This window comes from Myxocyprinus asiaticus, chromosome 16, assembly GCF_019703515.2.
Source record: "Myxocyprinus asiaticus isolate MX2 ecotype Aquarium Trade chromosome 16, UBuf_Myxa_2, whole genome shotgun sequence".
NCBI classification, from domain to species: Eukaryota; Metazoa; Chordata; class Actinopteri; order Cypriniformes; family Catostomidae; genus Myxocyprinus; species Myxocyprinus asiaticus.
Genome location: NC_059359.1, coordinates 26,341,057 through 26,362,622, shown reverse-complemented (window position 1 = coordinate 26,362,622; position 21,566 = coordinate 26,341,057). Strand labels below are relative to the sequence as shown.

At 38.9% G+C, this 21,566-nt stretch overlaps 1 protein-coding gene across 1 annotated transcript in view; it reads left to right on the top strand.

Moving 5' to 3' along the window:
- Positions 1 to 1,533: 1,533 nt before the first annotated feature.
- The window catches only part of LOC127453858 (ephrin-A3-like), a 66,709-nt gene continuing 46,676 nt past the window's right edge, over positions 1,534 to 21,566 (top strand). The window contains exon 1 of the mRNA XM_051720598.1: positions 1,534 to 2,232. Within this exon, the coding sequence (XP_051576558.1) occupies positions 2,126 to 2,232 (107 nt within the window). The 5' untranslated portion in view covers positions 1,534 to 2,125. The remainder of the gene's footprint in view (positions 2,233 to 21,566) is intronic.

Sequence of the window (21,566 nt, the reverse complement as noted above, 5' to 3'; positions counted from 1 at the left end):
GCTCTCTCTCTCTTTCTTTTTCTCATCTCATTCTCCAAAAGAAAAATAATAACAAAAAGATAACTATCACCAAGGCAACGTGTCTTAAGGCATCATGACATTGAACTTCATGTAATAAATATTGCATTGCACTTTCCTTGTAACTAATCTATAAATTGATCTATAACTAATTCGGTAACACTTTATTTTACAGGGTCCTTGTTACAAATATTACATGTATTGACTACATTAATAACAGTCAATTATGCATAATTACAAACAACTAACCCTAAGCCAAACCCTTACCCTAACCCTAAACCTATAGTAAGTACATGTTGATTAGTATTAATCAGTAATTACTTGTGTAATTACACTATAACAAGGACACTGTAAAATAAAGTGTAACCACTAATTCTGTACCTTATCTGTATCAATATTTTCATATACTGCCCTGCAAAGGAAAAATGACAATAAACCTGACTTTGACTTTGAGATTGTACAATTGTTTGAGATGGACCTCCTCCACCCTTAATACACAAATCAACAAACCTCATTAAGTTAAAAAAGATGAGCTCTTAACATCACTACACAACAACTGACTAACAGTGATAACCAGGGCCGTTTCTTACTATTTTTGCCCCCTAGGTGAGATCGCTTATTGTATGTATGCGGGGAACTCACAAATCAGCAACTCTGTTAGACTAGTTGGGGCAACACTTGGGGAAATATTGTTAGTCTAACATGTCTTTATATAGATGCAAAGTAATTTATATTTTGAGTTTCTATGACCCCAAAACCCCCATAGGCTTGATAAAATGAAATTTAAAATTTTCTACCATATATAATATATTCACAACCGTATGTGTGACATGAGAAGATGAGTAAAGTGGAGGACGGAGACACAGATGAGCCGATCCATCAATGCATTCACCCTCCTAAGAGGATTTCCCATAATTATTCTATATTAGAAAAGGCTTAGTGCCTGAAGAGAGTGAGTATATGAGAGAGAGCAGGTGTGCAGAGAAGGATGGAGGTTTGCGGATAATAGGGTAGAAAGCACTGCACTCTGACAGACAGTAAGAGGATTGTGGTGATAGGTAATTAAAACTGCACTGGCAACTGTCCCAGTCGTAATTGTTTAGTGATATTTTTCGCTAAAATAAAGTTTTTTCGTCCGTCATGAGAGCTGCGGTGCAAGTAAACCTCCCTGAAAAGCATCTCTGAGAATGAGACCTGGAGCTGACAGAGGCGCGCTTTCGCATCCTGGGCATGAGGCGGAGCTGGTGACTGAACGAGCACAGCCTACCAAACATTTTGTTGTGGGTGGGTGGGAGAGAGAGAGAGAGAGAGAGAGAGAGAGAGAGAGAGAGAGAGAGAGAGAGAGAGAGAGAGAGAGAGAGAGAGAGAGAGAGAGAGAGAGAGAGAGAGAGAGAGAGAGAGAGAGAGAGAGAGAGAGAGAGAGAGAGAGAGAGAGAGAGAGAGAGAGAGAGAGAGAGAGCTGTGAATAGGAACAAAAAGAGCGAATAAAACTTGCTCCGGCACTTGCTCGTCACACATCTGTAAGTGTGAAACATCCCGCAGTAGCGCGCGGGATTCTCCACGCGCATCCAACCAGATACAATAACACACAAAACCATCACAAACAAAAGAGAGTATAGTTTAACATTCAAGGAGCATGTAAGGTCAGAGCGAGGAGTCTCGAGGCGGTCTTCCGTTATTTTTGTTGCAGGCGCTCAGCCGTGCGTCTTTCTTCAGCGCGGAGCCTCTGATCGGCGCTACGGGGAGGACACACTTCCCCTCTCCCGCATTTCTACCTTTATCTCCCCGCTCCATCCACGGACATCCGTCAGCAGCACCCGAAGAGCGGGGGTCTCGTATCCTCTGTATAGGACCATTGGATTTAGGTTGGGGACAGAGGGAGGGGGTCTTCACCATGGATTCTGACTTTTTAAACACTTAAAATCCTACACTTTTAGAAAGCCTGTGTTTAATTAGTTAGTCGCGTGCTTCGGTTAAGGTGTTATCTTTTCCGATTCTTCTTTACAAAACGGGATGGTTCCAGTGCAACACTGCGTGGGGTGAGAGTGTCTTGAAAGACTGGGAAGAAACGCAAAGGGAAGGGGAGAGAAATAGAGATCGAGGGATTATGGCTCTCGTCGCGCTGTATCTCTTTATTCTGACGCTCACTTGTACGAACTTTGACCTGATGAATGCGGCTAGGCACGCGGTACACTGGAACAGCTCAAACATACTGTAAGTCGCCTTTACATTTTCAGTTCTCTTTAAATAAAGATTAAACAAAGACCTAATTTAGGGAATTTATATCGTAGTAATTCATGCTGCTGTACAAATTACCCATATGAATACATATATTGGCTTCATGACCAACAGTAAACCAAATGTCATTAGTAGTTATTTCAGCTTATCCAGATTCATTGAGCTTTTCTTGTGGGGCTGGTGCCACAGTAGTTGGCCAGGACAGGAGAAAATGTGTTGTATTAAGATGTTTTTGTGTGTGTTTTGTGTACTTGTCTGTCTGATAATATTCATGTGAGTGTATTTGTTTGTAGCAGTTTATTTCTGTATATCCATTTTCTAATGGTCTGCAGGGATAGGCTCACTTTTTACTCTTGGAAAGCAACCACATGAACCATATTAGGTGACCTTTCAAACACATCACCTAATGACCTACACTTTTAACAAAAGTAATCGACAAAATGCAGCTTTACAGAGTTTTACACATAAAGTCCCCATTATAGCGTCAAAGTCACCGAAATGACAAAGGAGGCATGATCACTTGAAAGCCACGATCTTTAATCCTGACCTGACTTAAACTAAAAATATGACTCCAGTATAGTTACATATCTGTCGTACGTTGTAGTAATGTTTTGTCCTCATAGAACCTCTGGCTCTCTTTCTCTCTCTCCGAATGTCTCTCGTTCATCTTCTGCATATTTCTCCAGGAAGTCTCAGTCTGTCTCTCCCCCTCTTTCCTTTTCTTCTCCTCCCGCTCTCTGCATCTACATGGAACCCAGTCTAGTCCCCTGATTCTTTTCATTCCATCTGCTGTAATTAGCAGCACTTTTTCATAATGACCTCAATATGCCTGCATTGTGTCACCGGTCAATCTTAGCCACACACACACACACACACACACACATACATGTTGGTGCGGCTATCCTTATGAGGACTCTCCATAGACATAATAATTTTTATACTGTACGAACTATAGATTCTATCCCCTAACACTGCCCCTCACAAAAAACTTTCTGCATTTTTACATTTTCGATAAAACATTGTTTAGTATGTTTTTTAAGCAATTTGAATTATGGGGACACTAGAAATGTCCTTATAAACCACATTTATAGCATAATACCCTTGTAATTACCAGTTTGTAACCTAAAAAAATGTATGCTGTTTTTTCCTTTCTAAAGCTCAGTCACTCACACTTCATACACTTACCAGAGCTTATCTGTGATTATATGAAGATCTTAAACTTTTTTAAGGCATAGGAGTCATAGATTACACATACTGTACTTACACCTTAGATGTTTGGTGGACGTCCTCATATCTGTGCTGCCATGTGTGTTTTCATTCACACTGGAGTTCATACTGAGCAGTGAAGGGAAAACTGTCTCTTCCATGCAGCTTAAACGTACAGAGAGAGCTGCCTAACTGCATTAGCATCGTTAAAAGCACAGGGAAGATATGCTATGTGATAAAACCAAATTAAACTGGATTATTTTCATGGATTGAGTTTAATAGGACATCTACAGCAAATGCTGTTACACTCTGTTGGTTCACTGCACAGAAGAAAGTGTGCTCTCTGGAAAACACTGGAAGGAATTTGGGAATAAACCCCATATTTTTTAATTCTGCTTGTGTTCCCCATAATGTTTGGAAGATGTGTTCCAGGAAGTGTGTTTGTTTTGGTAAAAAGTGTGTGGGAGTTAGCCTGTGAGCCAGCATTATATGTATGTGTGTAGACTTCCCTCGCTCTCCATTACTGCTCTTTCAACACTGATGACACTCTGTTACCTCATCTTGGCCTAGTTACACAGCACAGAGAAATATAAAGAGAGAGAGAAAGAACGATTTAGAGCTGTGTCGTGATATTTAAGCATTGTATGGCTGAATGTCATTCTTTATTCTTGCAGTATAAGTGTGCTTATTCTCTAGAGTCAGAGCCCGAATGTAGCACAACAGGCTAATAGCAGTGATGGTTTTGGTCAGTGTGGTGTAACACGACGCATGTGTGTGAGTGTTCTACAACTAAATGTCTTTGTTTTGAGCTGAGCACATTTGGTGTAAACAGTAAGAGAGGCCCTGTCGGCTACGAAATAAAAAACGAAAACAAAGCAACCAGACCACAGCCTCCTCATTCATCTTCTGTGAGAGTTATAGCTGAGAGTGTACCTTTACATCTCACACACACATATACACACACGGACAATTACTGAGTGCGGAGTGGGCAGTGATCCTAATGCCCCTACACTCACGCTCCAGTAATGCGAATCCCGGAAAAAATACTGAACTCTCTTAGATGCATAATTGAGGAACAGGGTTGAATAAATACATACGAACCACCCGTTTTCTCTGGCATACGCATGCACACACACGCACAAACACACATATCTTAGCTGAACAAAAGCACATATTCTGTTTTCATTTTCTCAGCAAATCCTTTATTCAGTTATTCATTATAGTCATACTGGGGAAGTTTCATAGTGCTTTGGTTTGTAAGTAATGGAGAAAATGCACTGTAAACATGTGAAAGGTTATGCGTTTGTACTACAGGGGAGATTGACTCTGCACTGTTAGAAAACAATTGCAGAGCAAGTGAGTAAGAGACAGCATTCTAACTGCACTGAACAGTAAAGGTTGGGGTATACTTTGTTTTTCTGCTTTCTGGATCGGGACTGTCTTCGTGTTGAGAAAATCTGGACTGCTTACGTACAGTCTGCATAGACTGTGCTGATGACGAAATTTGCATCACACATACTGTGCAGGAAGCGATCAGCAATGCCAACAACCAAAGTATACTTTGGCCTTAAGACTGTAAAAAGACCACAAATTACTGTTGTATGAATCTGTGTGGTCATGAAAGTAAACAATTATAAAAGACCCTAGTCTGCAAGTGCACTTCATTAAATGGCACATTTAAAAGGTGATTCATGGGGTTATGTTACTCAAGTTCCCGCAGTGAAGTGGTGTTGGATCACTGTCGAACCACTAGAACCAGAGTGGGGGACCAAGCACCAGTGAGTGCATTTAGATGCACAGTCATACACAGATTATACTTAATAAGCCGACAGCCTGTAGGGTCATGTGAACGCCTTAAACGGCATTCCGTCATCGAGTTCAGTGTTAATCTCGTCCATGATATTACTGACAAAAATATTTGTTAATGAAGGGTTTTTTTATTTAGTCAGTGATGAAAAGACGCATCATGACAAAAATCTAATTATTTTAATTTGAACATACTGTTGACGAAAAATAAGTTGCAGTGAGCTAACAGTGTATTTTTTCGTCTTCTTTATTTTCAAAGAAAAAACTAGAAAGAATTTTGTAATGGGGTTCACAGGACGGGCAAGGAGGAGGCAGGAACCGGCAGAACAGTCAACATAATTTTAATGACATAACTGAACTTAAACAAACATAAACACACACACACACACAGCGGCCACGTGTGTCTCTTTCTCTCTAACTGGCACCTTCGGCTCGTCTTTATCCCCCGGGAGGGGGACAATTCAGCACCAGGCGTGTGTCCACATGGTCTGACCACGCCCTCCTCCTCGTCACACTCCTCCACCACCCGATTCAGGCCGGGGAAACACGCGGCTTGACGTACTCCCCTCCCTTCCTGGAGGGGAGGTGTTGCCCTTCCTGCCATCCTTCAGCCGCTGGTCTTCCCTGCCTCTCTGGAGCCCTGGGAGAGATGAGGGGAGGGAGAGGGAAAGAGCGAGGGGGAGAGACAGAGAGAGACGAGAGAGAGAGAGAAAAACTTGCTTGCCGGACACGCCGTCGCCTGGTCTTCAGCCACTTCTCCACCCTCTGGTGGACGAGAGCTGCTCCTTCCCTGGTGGACAGTAGCGAGTCATCTGACCCCTGGCAGACGGTAATGGTTCCTTCGCTTCCTGGCAGATGGCAGCGGTTCCTCCGTCTCCCGGTGGCTGACAGCGACTCCTCCGTCCCCAGGCAGATGGCCGCGGCTCCTCCGCTTCCTGGCAGACGGCAGCACCGAGGACTTCACGACAGTGCCTCCCTCCTCCTTCCCAAGTTTCGGCACCAATGTAACAGGGTTCACAGGACTGACAAGGAGGAGGCGGGAACCGGCAGAACAGTCAACATAATTTTAATGACATTAATCAACTTACAACAAACATAAACACACACACAGTGGCTGTGTGTCTCTCTCTCTCTCGAACTGGCGCCTCCGGCTCATCTTTATCCCCCTCCTGGTTGATTAGGACAATTCAGCGCCGGTCGTGCGTCCTCACGGGCCAGCCACACCATCCTCCTCATCACAAATTTATTTAAATAATCAACTCATAGAATGTTGGGGATGTCCTCTCTTGAACACCAGTAAATCTGAACTGCTTCACAAAAAAAAAAACTCTCTATCATTTGGTCTTTTACAGTATGACACATTTTTGTTTTTTACATTATTGTCAAGTAAAATGTTATTTTTGTTGAAAAATTATATGCCATTTTAGTCAGAGTAAAATTGACTAAAATGAGTGAATATGACTTGACGATATATTGACTAAATTTAAAGGAAATTTCCATCAAAAAACAAAAATTATGACTAAAATATAGTGTTTAAAAATTAACACTGATCGAGGCAAGGCCATATATGGTTTCAACAAAAAACTACTGACACTGGTAGATTTTTTAACCATTTCCCCTGATTTCGCTCCGCATGTTAACACTTTTACCATGTTTTTATCGCCATATTCAATGTCGGCAAATATTGTGTGCATGACTGTTTACATCTTGTCATCAAAGCAGAGAATAATCTGATGATTCCTTGTCTCATGTAAATGTGGTTTTCTGTCATTGTAAATTTTTTAAAGATGATTTTTGGTAGTTATGGATCACCGCACTGATGTGCATGTAAACGCACTCGGTGTTAAATACACACTCTGGCTATGTGATTTGTGTGCAAGGCTTAAAAATAAAAAAAATATTTTGTGCTTTACATTTTTTTTATAATAGCCCCAAATAAATAATTATACCACCCTAAATACATAATGAAGAATTAATTACTGTTGGATTTGAAATGTAACAGGGTAAAACCTTCAGAGTGTATGCCATATGTAATTTGAGGTGAATAAAAAGAAGGCTATGAGGAACGGAAGTACAGTCCATTTGATATGTTGAACTATTGTGTACCTTGTTATTGATATTTCAGCTGACACAACATTGAACACTTTTAGTGGACAAAAAACTCATTCAGCATTAGTTGTTAAAATGAGATAGGACCTTAAGATATATTGCACAGACTGTACGTCTATCCCTCATGGTCTCATTTTCATTTGCATCAAATTAAATATGGTGTCTGCTCTAACTAAGGTATATTGCTTATTGCTTTGGGCATCACTGGTGTTTAGCTCGTATGTGAGTATGTGTGTGCAAGAGGTAGCACAGATGTGTCCAGGTGTTGTGCAGATGGCCCTCAGACTTGCAGGTTGGTTCAGGTAAGGTAAGCTTATTGCATGCTGTATGCAGGTTAAAATGTCTGGGATAAGCAGCTACATTGCTTATTTCCTTTACTGTCAGTATGAATGCATAAACAGGGGATTTGATTGGTTGGTGGATGGAGAGACTGAAGCGCAAAACCCATAAATCAGATAACAGTCTGAGGTTTACATATGCAAATTGCCCTGTGCATATTCATGAGTATACAGAAAATCTATCTAAGTGACAGTGAAGACCCGGTTCTCGTTCATCAGCATTGTGTTATCATTGAGGTGGTCCATCTGCCAGCCTGGTCTCTGTGTGTGTGTTTGTGGGTGTGTGTGTTTGTGCTTTACGATGTTAGTATCTATTTGGAGAACAGCAGTCTTAATAAATAACACCAGTTGAACTGAGTCTGATGAATGGAGCAGTTGTGCATATTAACCACACTTATCACAGAAGTCACTTTTGTTTATTTATGCTTCATCATGGTGAGAGGTTGCAATGAATACAGTGAAGGGAATACAATGTCATAGAATGTTCTGCATTCTCTTCTCTTTTCTATAGCCTAGCGCCAGTTACGTACTCAGTAGTTCATAATCACACCATTTTTTCATTTAATGTTTTTGAATACACACCCTCTCCCACCTTCATGGCCTGCTTGCTCTCTCTCCCTTTTATTTATCTCCTCTCTTCTCTTCTGCTATCTTTTTTAGTAATTTAATTCTTATTACAAGCCCCCTCCTTCCCTTCATTTATTACCTCCATACATATTATTATCTCCAAAAAGTGTGACACTCCAGCTCTCCCAGCGCATGATGGAGTGGTAGGAGGGTGTTCATTTTGTATTTTGGAGAGAATTTGAGGATGTAAATGTAAATGTTGTGTATTTCTGGCTCGCTTCAGTTTCTGATTATTCACTTCAAAAGCAGGTCAGATTTGACACAAGTTTCATTACGACGACTCAAGATGATGAACGAACAATGCCTCTCGACTCCTACTGCTTTGTTTCACGATAAATAAATGTTTTACATAGAAACAGCCATCTCTGTGGTCTGTTTTGATCTTCATCCCTCTTTCTGAGAAATGGCTACAATTCAGTTCTCACATAAGTGTTACTTTTCTTAAAGGAATGGTTCACCCAAAAATTAAAATTCACGTCCTTCCAAACCAATATGACTTTCTTATGTGGAACACCATAGGACAAAATAGAATGAATATCCCGGTACAACTTTTCAATACAATTGACTCACTTTAAAGCTGAAAACTGCTGCCTTCGGAGGCTGTATATGGAGGTAGGTAGGTATAAAGTATCATGGCACATCTGAATCCAGTGTATCCTGTCTACTGAGATACCTTCTTCTGTTTTGTTTTTGAGCATAGATCTAGCCTCTGCTGCCTTTGATATCCTAAAATCCTGCATTGGTTGGTTGAAAGAATAAACATGCTGTCTGATGGAGCAGATAAAAGCAGTATTAATTTATCAAAGAAATAGTTCACCCAAAAATGGAAATTCTCTCATTATTCACTAATCCTGATGTCATCCCAGATGTGTATGACTGTCTTTCATCAGCAGAACACAAATTAAGATTTTTAGAAAAAGATAGATCTCTGTCAGGTCCTTATAATGGAAGTACATGGGTGCCAGCACTTTGACAGTCCATAAGTCATATTTAGGCAGCAATAAAGTAATCCATGCAACTCTAGTCGATCAATGAATGTCTTCTGAAGCAAATCGATTATTTTGTGTTTTGTGGTTTGCGAGTTACATATTGTTTGAGTGATATATTGTTCGATGGGGGGGGGGGTTTATATCTTTATATATAACAGGGTGCAGTTGAGTGTTGTCCAACCTTGGGGGTGCGAGTGTTATATTGTTATATCGATCGAACCACCCCTGTGTTTGAAACCAGCATCCTTTCGAGGTGCCTTCATATGCAATTCGCTACCTGTGAAGTTGTTGACTAACTGGGCACCAAGGCAGCTGCCTAAGCTTTTGGACACAGCCAAAGAGAGTGACATGCATGTTCACGTGAGAACATACATTGTTTTTATCTCTAAACAAGTCATATACTTGTGTGAACATGCAAGCAAATGTGAACAAGCTTCTCTCATAAGGCTCATGAATGTGCAACGCAAGTCAAGATTTTCACTGAAAAATTATTTTAGTTCTGAGTAGGTTCTCACCCAAAACTTTGTATACCTACAGAAGACTAGGAATATGACACTAGAGCCATATGGACTACTTATTTGAATTTATTTTTACATTTCTTTGTCTTTTTTTAAGCTTTAAAGTGAGTAGCTATCAACAGCAAACAGCTATATTGAACAGATGGTCAAGGATATTCGTAAATATTTCTCCTTTTGTGTTCCGCTAAAGAAAGGCACACAGGATTGAAATGACATGAGTGTGAGTAAATTATAAATAACATTACAGGTGAACTATCACTTTAATTTTTTGATATCGTCCTCTAACTTCCTCAGTGAGTGCTTTTGTCTCCCCTTGGTAGGGAAATTTTCCCTTACAGTTTGAGAAAGACATTAAAAAGCCAGATCAAATGGCTTGACAAGCACAGCTTTCTTTCCTGTGTTGATGCATTTATTTCTGAAACATTGAACATCCTGATTTGCTACTTGTTATTGGTAGGTGGTGACAGGTGGTATTAGGGGGAAGGACAGGCTATAGAAAGCATTTCTATTATACAATTTGTATACACTTGTGGATGTAAGATGAGACCAATATTTTTGGTCTGTTTTCTGGAAGAGAAAGACATTATATTTTAAATGTGTATATTTGTTTAAAGTTTATTTTTTTTTTTTCAACTTTTAGGAGTACACTAGCATATAGATGACCTCAAAAATAACAGACATGGACTAAAAGTCACAAAATTCCTGTTTTGATTTTATGGGATCTTTAATGTATTTCAAATCACACATGCAGGCATGTACACGTGAACATACTCTACACTAATGGGAAAGTACTAATTGTCCTCCACAAAGGGTGTGTATAGGTGTGTGTGGTCTCCCTGAGACTATGCGTGTGGTCTCTCTATCTGTGTGTGTGTTTGTCCTCTGCAGGAGGGGAAGTGAGCAGTGTTAGTATCTGTGATTTGAACAGGAAGAGCTATGACTCCTGTTCATTTAACTCCAGCAGGCTGATGGAGGTGACCGCTCGATACAGAAGTCATCTCATCTTAATGAATAGAAGAGAAAAAGATCGTCTCTCTCTCTCTCTCTCTCTCTCTCTCTCTCACTGATTCTCCTGTTACTCTGCTCGTTTAAGCTTTGGCACAGAAACACAAGTTATCTAACACACAGACAGGCTTCAAAGCAAACACACATGCACACACACATAGAGTGAAATGCTGCCTGGGACTTATGAACACAGTGATATACAGACACATGTTCTTTCCTGTGTGTGTTCTGTAAATTAGTTGGTTGGAGGCTTTCATTCCATGTCAACAAATAACACAACTGGCTCATGTGATCCTTTTGCACATACACACACATTTGCTCTGCTATCTAAATGTGGACATACCATAGACTTCTATTGTTTTATATAAAGCTATCTATAATTACTATAAACTAGAGCTGTCAGAATTAATGCGTTAACACATGCGACTAATTAAAAAAGTTTAACGCGTTAATACAGCATAAACCAGCATAAACACTTGTTGGAAGGGCGAAACCTTTGTAATGTGTCTGCCCGGTCTGCTCGGAGTCATTACCCTGATGGACACACCACAAACAAATGCATGCACACCAGAGTCCTTCTACCAGGGTTAGCCTATGAGCTTAGCATAACGCGGCAGTCACATAGACATTCTATTGCGGAAGGCTACTCTTGTAACACGCTAGTTGACCATTATGCTCTCTCCTATGACAGAGGTTGTTATCTCAGTAAATAAAAGGATCTCTGCACACACACACAACAGCGCTTCCATGATAAAATGATGGAGAAAAGACCTCTTAATGCTATTTGATGTAAAAAAACAAGCCCAGATGGGACTTGTGACAGAAATCAAGTAAGGCTTTGAGATTAATTGCGATTAAAAAATAATTGCGACTGACAGTACTACTATAAACTAACCCTAACCCACACCCTAACACTAACCAAAAACTTTTTGCATTATTCGAATTTTGAAAATTGTATGGATCCAAATGAGGACATCCCAAAACGCCCCAAAGGCAAGTTTTGTCTGATTTAGCTCACTTCTGGGTACGAATTTGTTCCCAAACTATAGCAAAGTACATACATGCACGCACGCACAGACAAACACACATGTAAAGAGGGTGAAAAGCAGAGGCTTTCAAACTGGTCATAATCACACTTACTGCTGTGTCATGTTAGCTTAGTGTGACCTCTGTGTGATCTGTGTTTTTGATACTGGTTAAAGGTGAAGTGTGTAATGTCTGTGCCACTAGTATCGCTAAACTAAATTCCACACTCCCCGTTTGCAATTGGTCAGAAAAAAACTCTCCATTGGTTGAGCCAATGTTGCTGTATCAGGCTGGTTGGGATACTCCAACAAATGGAGCAATGTGCTTTTAGTAACCTAAAAAAACCTAAAAGATATGCTTCGCCTAAATTAAGTGGTTTTAATGGAGTCCAGCTTATTATTAAATAAGACTGACTCAACATAGCTACATTAGGTTACACCAAAGAAAGTAAATTCATGATAATTTCTACAGCGGTCTTTCAGTATACGCGCATAAAGCTAATTTTACTGCCAAGAATAAGGGTTCAGCATTAGTTCTCATTTAAGAAAATGAAGGAACCCATTGCACAGTTTTCTCATATTTCTCTCCACATATAATTTTTGATGGAGAATTTTATGTGTGTGTGTTTGCGTGCATGTGTGAGTGTGTAGAATGGGGTTTTTAATGGGGATTTTTAGCCATTAAAGCCATCATTAGCCAGGCCAAGAGTGCGCCCTGTTCACCATAATCATGAACATAATTAGAGAATTAGCGGGAGTTGGAGAGTGTGTGTGTGTATTTGTGTTTGAGTGCTTTTGTGTGTGGGTGCACATCATGGATTTAATGGAGAGATTTTAAATGGACAAGCTAAATTATGACCTTGTATAATGGCCTTTTTTATCAGCCAATGTCAGACAGTGCTTCTGGAATGGTTCTCCATGTCACACTGATGAGTGTATGCTTTTGTGTGTATGAGCTTGAGTGTGCTTGTTTGTGTGTGTGCTTGTGTATTATTGTGTCTAATGAAAGTTTTGTCCATATATGGCGTGTTTTTCCCCAAAATCCATCTCATTGTGTTTAAATCAGTTTATCTCTTGCAGCAGTCCCCCTCTCTCTCTGTCACTCTTTTTTTCCCCTCTCTCTTTGACAACCATCCCCCCACCCCCACCACCCGACCTGCTCTGTCACTCAGTAAGTCCTTCCTCCTCTGTGCACATGTAATCCATAAAATACAGAATGTACAACATATATAGTGTAATAAACCAGTTTCTATGAGTACTGTCTGAAATGTGTGTGTGTGTGTGTGCAGTTGTTAGCATTGCAGGCTTATGGTAATAAATGCATTTTCACAACAGTTAACTGAATTCTGTGTCACATCCCTGGAGTAAGACAGAGAAAGGAAAGGATATGTCTCGAAAAGAGGGACTGAGTGTAACACATGTAGGTATTTATAAAGAGAGAGATGAGGAAAGGAGCAAAGAGAGCGTGAGAGAGCTGGAGTAATTCTCGATACGATACCTTTTCTTTCACCCTGGTTTTTCTCACTCGCATTAGTAACATAGCCAGAAAACTTTGGGTGGGTGGGCCAAGAGAAATTATCTGTTCACTTATTTATTTATTTTATTTAATGCAAGTTTTTAACATTAAGCTAATTGTTTCCAGGGAGGTATTTATATATTTGGCAGATTTACCCTAGAATTCTTTTTTATATTTGACAACAGAATGGACATTTTAACCATAGAAATAAAAATGTTTGGTCATTTTTCTTCCCAGCACAATTTGCTGGTGTTTTTTGACAGATGAAAATGACAGAAATGGGTTATAGTCACTATGTGTCTGCTATGGTTTACTGTCAATAAAACTTTTGTTTTCTCTGATCATGTCACTGCGTCGCAACTCTACTCTCATTAAAGTGTGGGAGAAATGATGCCACTGCTCTAGGTAAGAAAGAAAAAGCATAAAGGAATCAGGTTCGGAGGTAGAGAAATTCAGAGCAATCAGAGCAAAGTTATGAAAAATAAAATTCATAGCAATAAATTCACTCATATGATATTTGGACATAATTTTGTACATTTTATTTTAGACAGATGGGAGTTTTAGGAGTTTTAACAACATCTTTTATCATCCAAAATAATGTATTTCTGTGTTGCTTATGAATGCTGTTACAAGCCTTTGATGTGATTGATAGTAGACTGAAGTAATAACGAATACATTTCGTAATCATATATAATATTTGTAACTAACATTATTTTATCTTAGAATATAAAGTGGATGGAGTTTAGAGTCGGGAGTATGAGAAGTTATTTAAATACTTAATGAATTAAGTAATAGCAATCACTTCAGTTCAGAGTAATCCATAAGACTGCAGTGGTTTACCAATGTCTTCTAAAGCAATCCAGTTTGTTTTGGGTGAGAACAGACCAGCTCGGTTACACTTCCTATAGCGCCATCTAGCGTTCCGCACATCCGGCAAGCACTAGGAAGTGTAATCAAACTTGAAATCATGATCGTGCCTAGAGACTGCAATGACAACATGTACAGTGAAAAAGTAGTTATATTTTGGTCTGTTCTCACCCAAAACCAGCTGAATCGCTTCAAAAGACATTTTTTAAACAACTGGAGTCTTATGGATTACTTTTATGCTGACTTTATCTACGTTTTGGAGCTTTTGGAGTTCTGGTCACCATTCACTTGCATTGTATGGACCAACAGAGCTGAAATATTCTTCTATAAGCTTCATTTGTGTTCAGCAGAAGAAAGAAACTCAAACACATTTGGGATGGCATGAGGGTGAGTAAATTATGAGAGAATTTAATTTTTGGGGGGTGAACAATTTTTGACAGTTGGAGTTTGAATTCATGAACATTCCATTTCAGATTCATTTGAACATTACATCAGTGTAAGTCTTTGGTAATTTTGGCCACTTTGAATGTCCGCTACGAGGACAGTAAGTCCAGTCAGTTAGAAAAGTCATCGCAACCTGAGTCAGAACAGTCTAAATGGAGTTGCTACCTATGTAGAACATTACAAATCAGTCACATATGAGGTTCCATCTCAGTTAGAATGCCTAGAGACACTAGACAGGAGGTGGCACAACCACTCGCTTCGTTTTGGAGCAACACCTTATACTGTGTAAACAGCAGCCTGTTCCACACGGTCAAAAATAAAATGAACAGATAAGCCATAAACCTGTAGAATCGTGCATGCATTTCTGAGCAGGTAAACTAAACTAAAAAGTTGAATATACAGTTTCCTCAGTATTGCAGTTGTCACGTGTCTGAAGAGATAATTCTAACAGCTGTCATGAGATAAACATAATTGAGAGAGCAAGATGAGATACTCAGGAGAGGGAGAGAGGCTTCATTAGAGGAAGGGGTGTAGAGAAAGAGAGAAAATAGGAGATAAAAAAAATAGATGGGAGAGAGAAGTGAAGACTGAGATGGGTAGAAAGAGAGATGGATAGTGATGGTATGTTGTTGCTATGAGATCAGGTCTTATCTGAAGCTCCAAATGACAGCAGGCTGACAACACTGCAGAGCTATGACATGAACAAAGACTTCTCAAAAATACACAACTGCACACATTGAGCAACAAGCTCACATGCACAATACAGTTGATACACAGTTGATCATTATGCGCGTGCACACCTGCACTTACGCTCCATCACATGCATGCAATCTCACATGGTTATAAATGTAATGTGCATGTACACGTGTGTATTGTGAATAATCATGCACATTACAGCTCATATACATAATTATGCAGCAAACACACGTGCACGACCAGGCTCACACATGCAGCTCCTGGAGCCTGGGGTCATTATTTTTGATGTTATGTACAGCAGGTGGAACATGCAGTGGTCTTATATTCTTCCGCTGGGACTGCAGCGGGCCAGCGAGAAGCATGTGTATGAGGCAGCGCGTAAATTACTTGATCATAATTTTTCAGCATTTTCATATATTTCATCTACATAATATCTTTCTGCTTCATTTTCTTTTTCTGGAGCTATGTGAGTGTGTACAGGTTTGGCTATACTTGTGAGTGCCAAATGTTTGAAAATGTGTGTACGTGTATGAGTTTTTGTGGGTGAAAATAGCTCATGGTGTGTTGCATGTCCGCATTATTGTATTTGAATGGGAAAGGTAGTGTTCAGACTGCCTGGCCTATATGAATTTGAATCAAACTTAGAAATGATAGAGACGAGAGTGGAAAAGGAAGGAAAAAAGGGAAAAGATGGGGTGGGGTGGGAGGAGGGTGGTTAGTCTGGAGTCAGGACAAGGCGAGATGAGAGCGAGAGCGAGAGACCAGACTGCTAATCAATTGTAATTAAAATGTGGGTCAATTGTAATTAGATTGAACTCTCATGTGACACTGTCACATTGATACACAGTGAGCATTGCAGACCATATGCTTGCCTGTGTTTGTGCCTGTCCAAGTGTTTGTGTGCGTCTGTTGTGCTTAGTCACATGAAGGTGGTCGGAGACAAAGTAGATGTGAATGCTGCAGAGATTTGACTGGGTACTTCACCCAGTTTGGGGGCCGGCAGATTTAAATACATTACCATGTCAAAAACGGGTTTGGACCTTCCCAGTGTTGCATTTGAATTGACCAATTCTGTTTATTTTCTCTGTTAATGTGCTGGCACAGCAGAACCAGCTGAAATGTGGTTCCATAATGTGGCGATTCTGGTTCCGATTCCAACACCACTGGTAACACTTTACAATAAGGTTGTATTCATGAACATTATTTAACATGAACTAACAATGAAAACTTTTAAAGCACTTATTAATCTTGGATAATGTTGATTTCAACATTTATTAATATATATTTTTTTATTTAATTTGTATACATTAACAAGTTAATGCACTATAAACCATAATGAATGAACTACTAATGAACAATTGTGTTTTTTTATATATTTAATTTTATATATTTAATTATATTTAAACGAATAAATTGTTAGTTCATGATAACAGTGCATTTACTAATGTTAACAAATAGAGCCATATTGTAAAGTGTAACCATTTCACATAACGATTCTGGCTCCTTAATAATTCTATTAAAATGTTTGAGTACCTTTGAGGATGCACCAAATAATTGATTCTAGCTATATTATACTTTATACTATATAAAGTTTATATATAATCAATGACGTGATGCTAATTGTTTTGTCCAGATCTATTAAATTGTTCCAAAACACATTACAAAATTTAATTCAATCAAACAATTACTTGAATACACCTCTTCTATTATTTCAAAAAAAAAAAAAAAAGCATTTAAAAAAAATGTTTTAAACAATTTTATTTTAAAATATATTTGAAAAACTTTTGAAAAACACAAAACAGAGAGGAAGACTGCTTTTGAAGTTAAAAAAAAAATCATTATTTTGTCATATTATTGCATATCAAAGTTTTGACATTTTTGTGAAAAGGCATTTTAGTCAGGAACATTTCCATCAAAGGAATACTTGATCTGAATTCTTGAATACTTTATTCACTTACAGACAATTGCAATCTGTTGGCGGTATGGTTCTATTCTGGTTAAACTCTCTGCCCAAAACAACTAAACTGCAATTTGCCACATATCTTTTTGTCTATAAATAAATATTAAAATAACAAATCGTTAGGTTATGTCATATAATTTTTTACCTTGGCTAATTTCTTTGGCTCTTTATTTGCCTGGTGTCCTTCCTTCCAGAAGACAGCAATGCAAGGCTGTTTTAATGTGGTTCTGAAGCGAGAAACTTCTCACTCCGGGCACGTGAAATGAGAATAACACAGTCTGCTTTTGCCTGTGTGCGGGATACAACCCACTATAGTCGCAGATTAGGCAAGCTTCGGGAAAGTTTAAACCTCCGTGGCAGCGAAGTCACAGTGTACACTTATGGCATCAATAAAAGGTGTTGTTGATACATTGTATTAATATTTTCACCGGACATTGTGTCCGACAATGTTTGAATATTTTGGACATTAGGACATTTTAACAGTCAAAACCCAGTAATTACCGGCTAACAGAAACCCTGATGTATACAACATCATTGTCTTGCAATGCTCTCCATGTCCAATTTACATGGTTTGCACTGCTCTATCTTTCAATATAAGTTTCTTTGCAAAGTCTGATCTCTTACTGTGGAGGCGGTCATGCATTAATGAAGTCCCCCAAGTAACGTAGGGAAGTCCCGAGAATGAGCAGTTTTTGCAACTTAGTTTCAATAAATTCTCTTTTTGAGCCAGGGAGGAAGCTTTTGAGTTATGATACTTACTTTATGTTTTTATAGTACAATAAACTCTTAAGGCCAAAACATACTCTACACAAGTACGTGGACGCAGATGCAAGTGCTTGGCTACTGCATTGACAACTCGTAGTCCAGGTGAACATGCTTAACGTGCATACTTGCGTTACCGTGTTGGGAACAAATCTCAGTACTAAAGGGGGCGATAGAGCTACCTTCAAATGTCTGTGCCATTAAACTGGATGTGTTATTATTCAGGGAAGTTGCTATAAATATATTGACTTTAACTTATTTGCTCAGCTTATTCTCTTCAAACTGTTGCTCCGCCATGACAGTAGTCGAGTTGAAAGAGAAAACTCACCGTAGAACTGGACAGTTCACAATAATCTTGCTATAGCACGCCTTGCGGCAACATTGAGAATGCAATGCGTAGTTGCGTCAAGTTATAAATTGCTGTCTGACACATTTCAGAAAGCAACAACACGTGAAGTCGAGTTTGCGTTGCAAGATGCATTCACGTACTTGCGTATAGTATGTTTCGGCCCTTATATGTCAAAAGATCAAGGAAAAGTTTATTCCTCATGACATGACCCCTTTATTAGCTCCATTTTCTACTACAAGTAGCCGGTGGAATATGTTTGTTATGGTCTGATTCTTCCAGTGTTAATAAGTCAGGCCATTTCACAGCTCCAGATAGACATATAATAAAAGCCTCTCTCAAGTTTCAACCATTACCAGTTTCACTTGGCTGCCTGCATGATGGCTGTGTATGTGTGTGTCTTTTAGACAAGTTAACGGAGTGTGGAGCAGCAAGAACTTTCACTAGCAGAGACCTCGGCATCACTGGGTAACTGAATGGAGCGTATCGGAAGAGAGGGCTTATTTTTCTGTTTTGACACGGCACTCTGACATAATTATTCACCAGCCTGCAGTCAAACATAGTGCTAATGTTGGAATGAGGGGTTGGAGGTGAGCTTTGTCACTTGTAATTAGTTATAAAATTTTTCAGAGTCTGACTGGGTTTTGGCGTGTTGTTTTGAAGGAAGAGCTCACTGGAATCAATTGACAGTGTAGTGACGCCCCATCAGGGAGGTGAGTTTCCCACCAGCAGCTTTGTCATTTGCAATTAGAAGTGAATTTCTAATTTGTTGTTTGGTGTTTTCTTTGTTGCAGATTCCTTCCTCCTCCCCTTTCCGTCTATCAGGCCTGTCTTAGACTATCAATAAGATGTTGGGGTCCCTTCAGAGACTTGGCTCGAAAGCATTTTAGCAGTCAGAATGGGGATGAATGCTGAACAGTGGAGAAGTAGATAAGCTGAGCAAGAACATCTTTTAAATCAACAGAGAAAGTTCTGGTCACATAGAGCTGCACAGTTCTTTGATATGTATCTGTTTAAGTCAGCATTACAGCTGTCTCCCACCGGAACAATTAAGACAACACACAGCAGAACACGTTTTCTGGTGAAACTTCTCAGGGGCTCTATGTGCCTAAATGCTGTTAGCTCGACAACAAATTATTTAACAAAGTAGCAGGGTTCCCACTGTTATGAAAAAGCTGGGCATATCAGTGATTTTCAGACCTGGTAAAGTCATGGAAATGAATAAAATCTTAAACCTGATGTATTTTTTATGTTAAAATTATTTCTCGTATCCCAGCTTAAAGGAATATTCTGGATTCACTACAAGTTAAGCTCAATCGACAGCATTTGTGGCATAATATTGATTACCACAAAAATACATTTTGACTTGCCCCTCCTTTTCTTAAAAATAAAAAGCAAAAATCTGGGTTTCGGTGAGGTTCTTACAATGGAAGTGAATGGGGCCAATCAGTAAATGTTAAAATACTCACTGTTTCAAAAGAATAGCCACAAGATGTAAACAATATGAATGTTAACATGATGTTAGTGTGATAAAATCACTTACTAACCTTTTCTGTTTAAAGTTATATTACATTTTACAACTTTGTTGCCATGACGAAGTAATGATTTAAACAACTTTACCGCTCAAATAATACATGAGTTTTAATATAAGAATTAATGTATGTGTTTTTATAAAAATTATAAGCTTTGCATTTCTTTTTTATAAGCTTTGCTGGATGACAGCGGGAGTTGTTTGGAATCTGTTAAAAAACAGTAATTATTTGTGCAGTTCTGCTTGGTGTCACTGGTGGTGCAGAAATTGCTCTTCAGCTTTAAAAAGTAATGAATATTTCTATAGTGAATAATATACTTTTTGTAGTTTTGTAGCCTGATCTCATTAATATACGTAGCTATTTGTACGTTAATATTTATAACATTAAACGTACATGTTTTTACATTTGAATAGACACTAAAACCTACAATATGGACGTTTGAAAGCATCTAAAACGTAAACATTTTTACGTATTTACAGCTTTAGAAATATAAAATATTGACAAATCCATGACAAATATATTTGAATATGCGAATCGATTATAAATATATTTGTAAATTTTTGCTGTTTTATAGATATTTTAGATCCCTTAACCCTACCCCAACCTCTAAACATAACCACATTTCAACAATATAAAAACATGTAACAAATAGATTAATGTACAGTAGCAATTGTTTTTGTTAAAATATATTCATTTATATATATTTTACAGCCGCTAATCCCACACCTACTCCTAAACCTAACCGTAACCATTTATTAAGCATATAAAACACATAACAGGCAGATAAATTTAATCACAATAATTTATTCAGAAAAATTGCAAAATTCAGTGCAAAAGTAGTCCAAAGTGTGATGCGCTGCATCAGATGTGCTCCCTAACGGCAGGCGCCGCCCGTGCATTTTAAATCCTTCAGTGCGATTCATGCCATTCAGAAAACACAGTTTCACAATGAATAAGACACCGTATGCCTATCATACATTACGTGGCAGTCAAGTAATAATACCAATTTACATTTTAAAAACACGTCCACGCACGAAAGCCAGAACCAAGGAGGTCTAATACCAAGAAAAAGATCTCTAATAATATTTGCCATTTAAATTTTCCTTGCAATAAATTTTGTTTCGTCAGGGTACACGGTTACTTTTCAAAACTTGATCTGACACTGAATGCTCAAGCAGCCTAATTTACACTTAGAAAACTGCTGATGTTGCTATAACAATGCAAAAAGCACTTACCAATTTGCTTGAAGTGAAAATCAGTCCTCCTTTCCTGTTTAATTAATCAATCGCAAGATCATGCAGAACATCTCTTTCTCAACGGCAAGAACAGCAGTGATGACAGCCGATTCGTCAGCATCTCGCGCTCTTCGCTTTCAAATTACGTACCCCACTTAAAGTGTGATTGCGTCACTCAAGGCCAGCTAGAAGGCCTGGACTGGGACATATCTTAAAGACCACACCCACAAGAACAAATAAATCAATCTGATTGGCTGATGAATCTGACAGTCTGACTTTAGATGCCTATTCACTGCAGTGTTGGGGGATTCTGTGGAAATTCTGAAGGC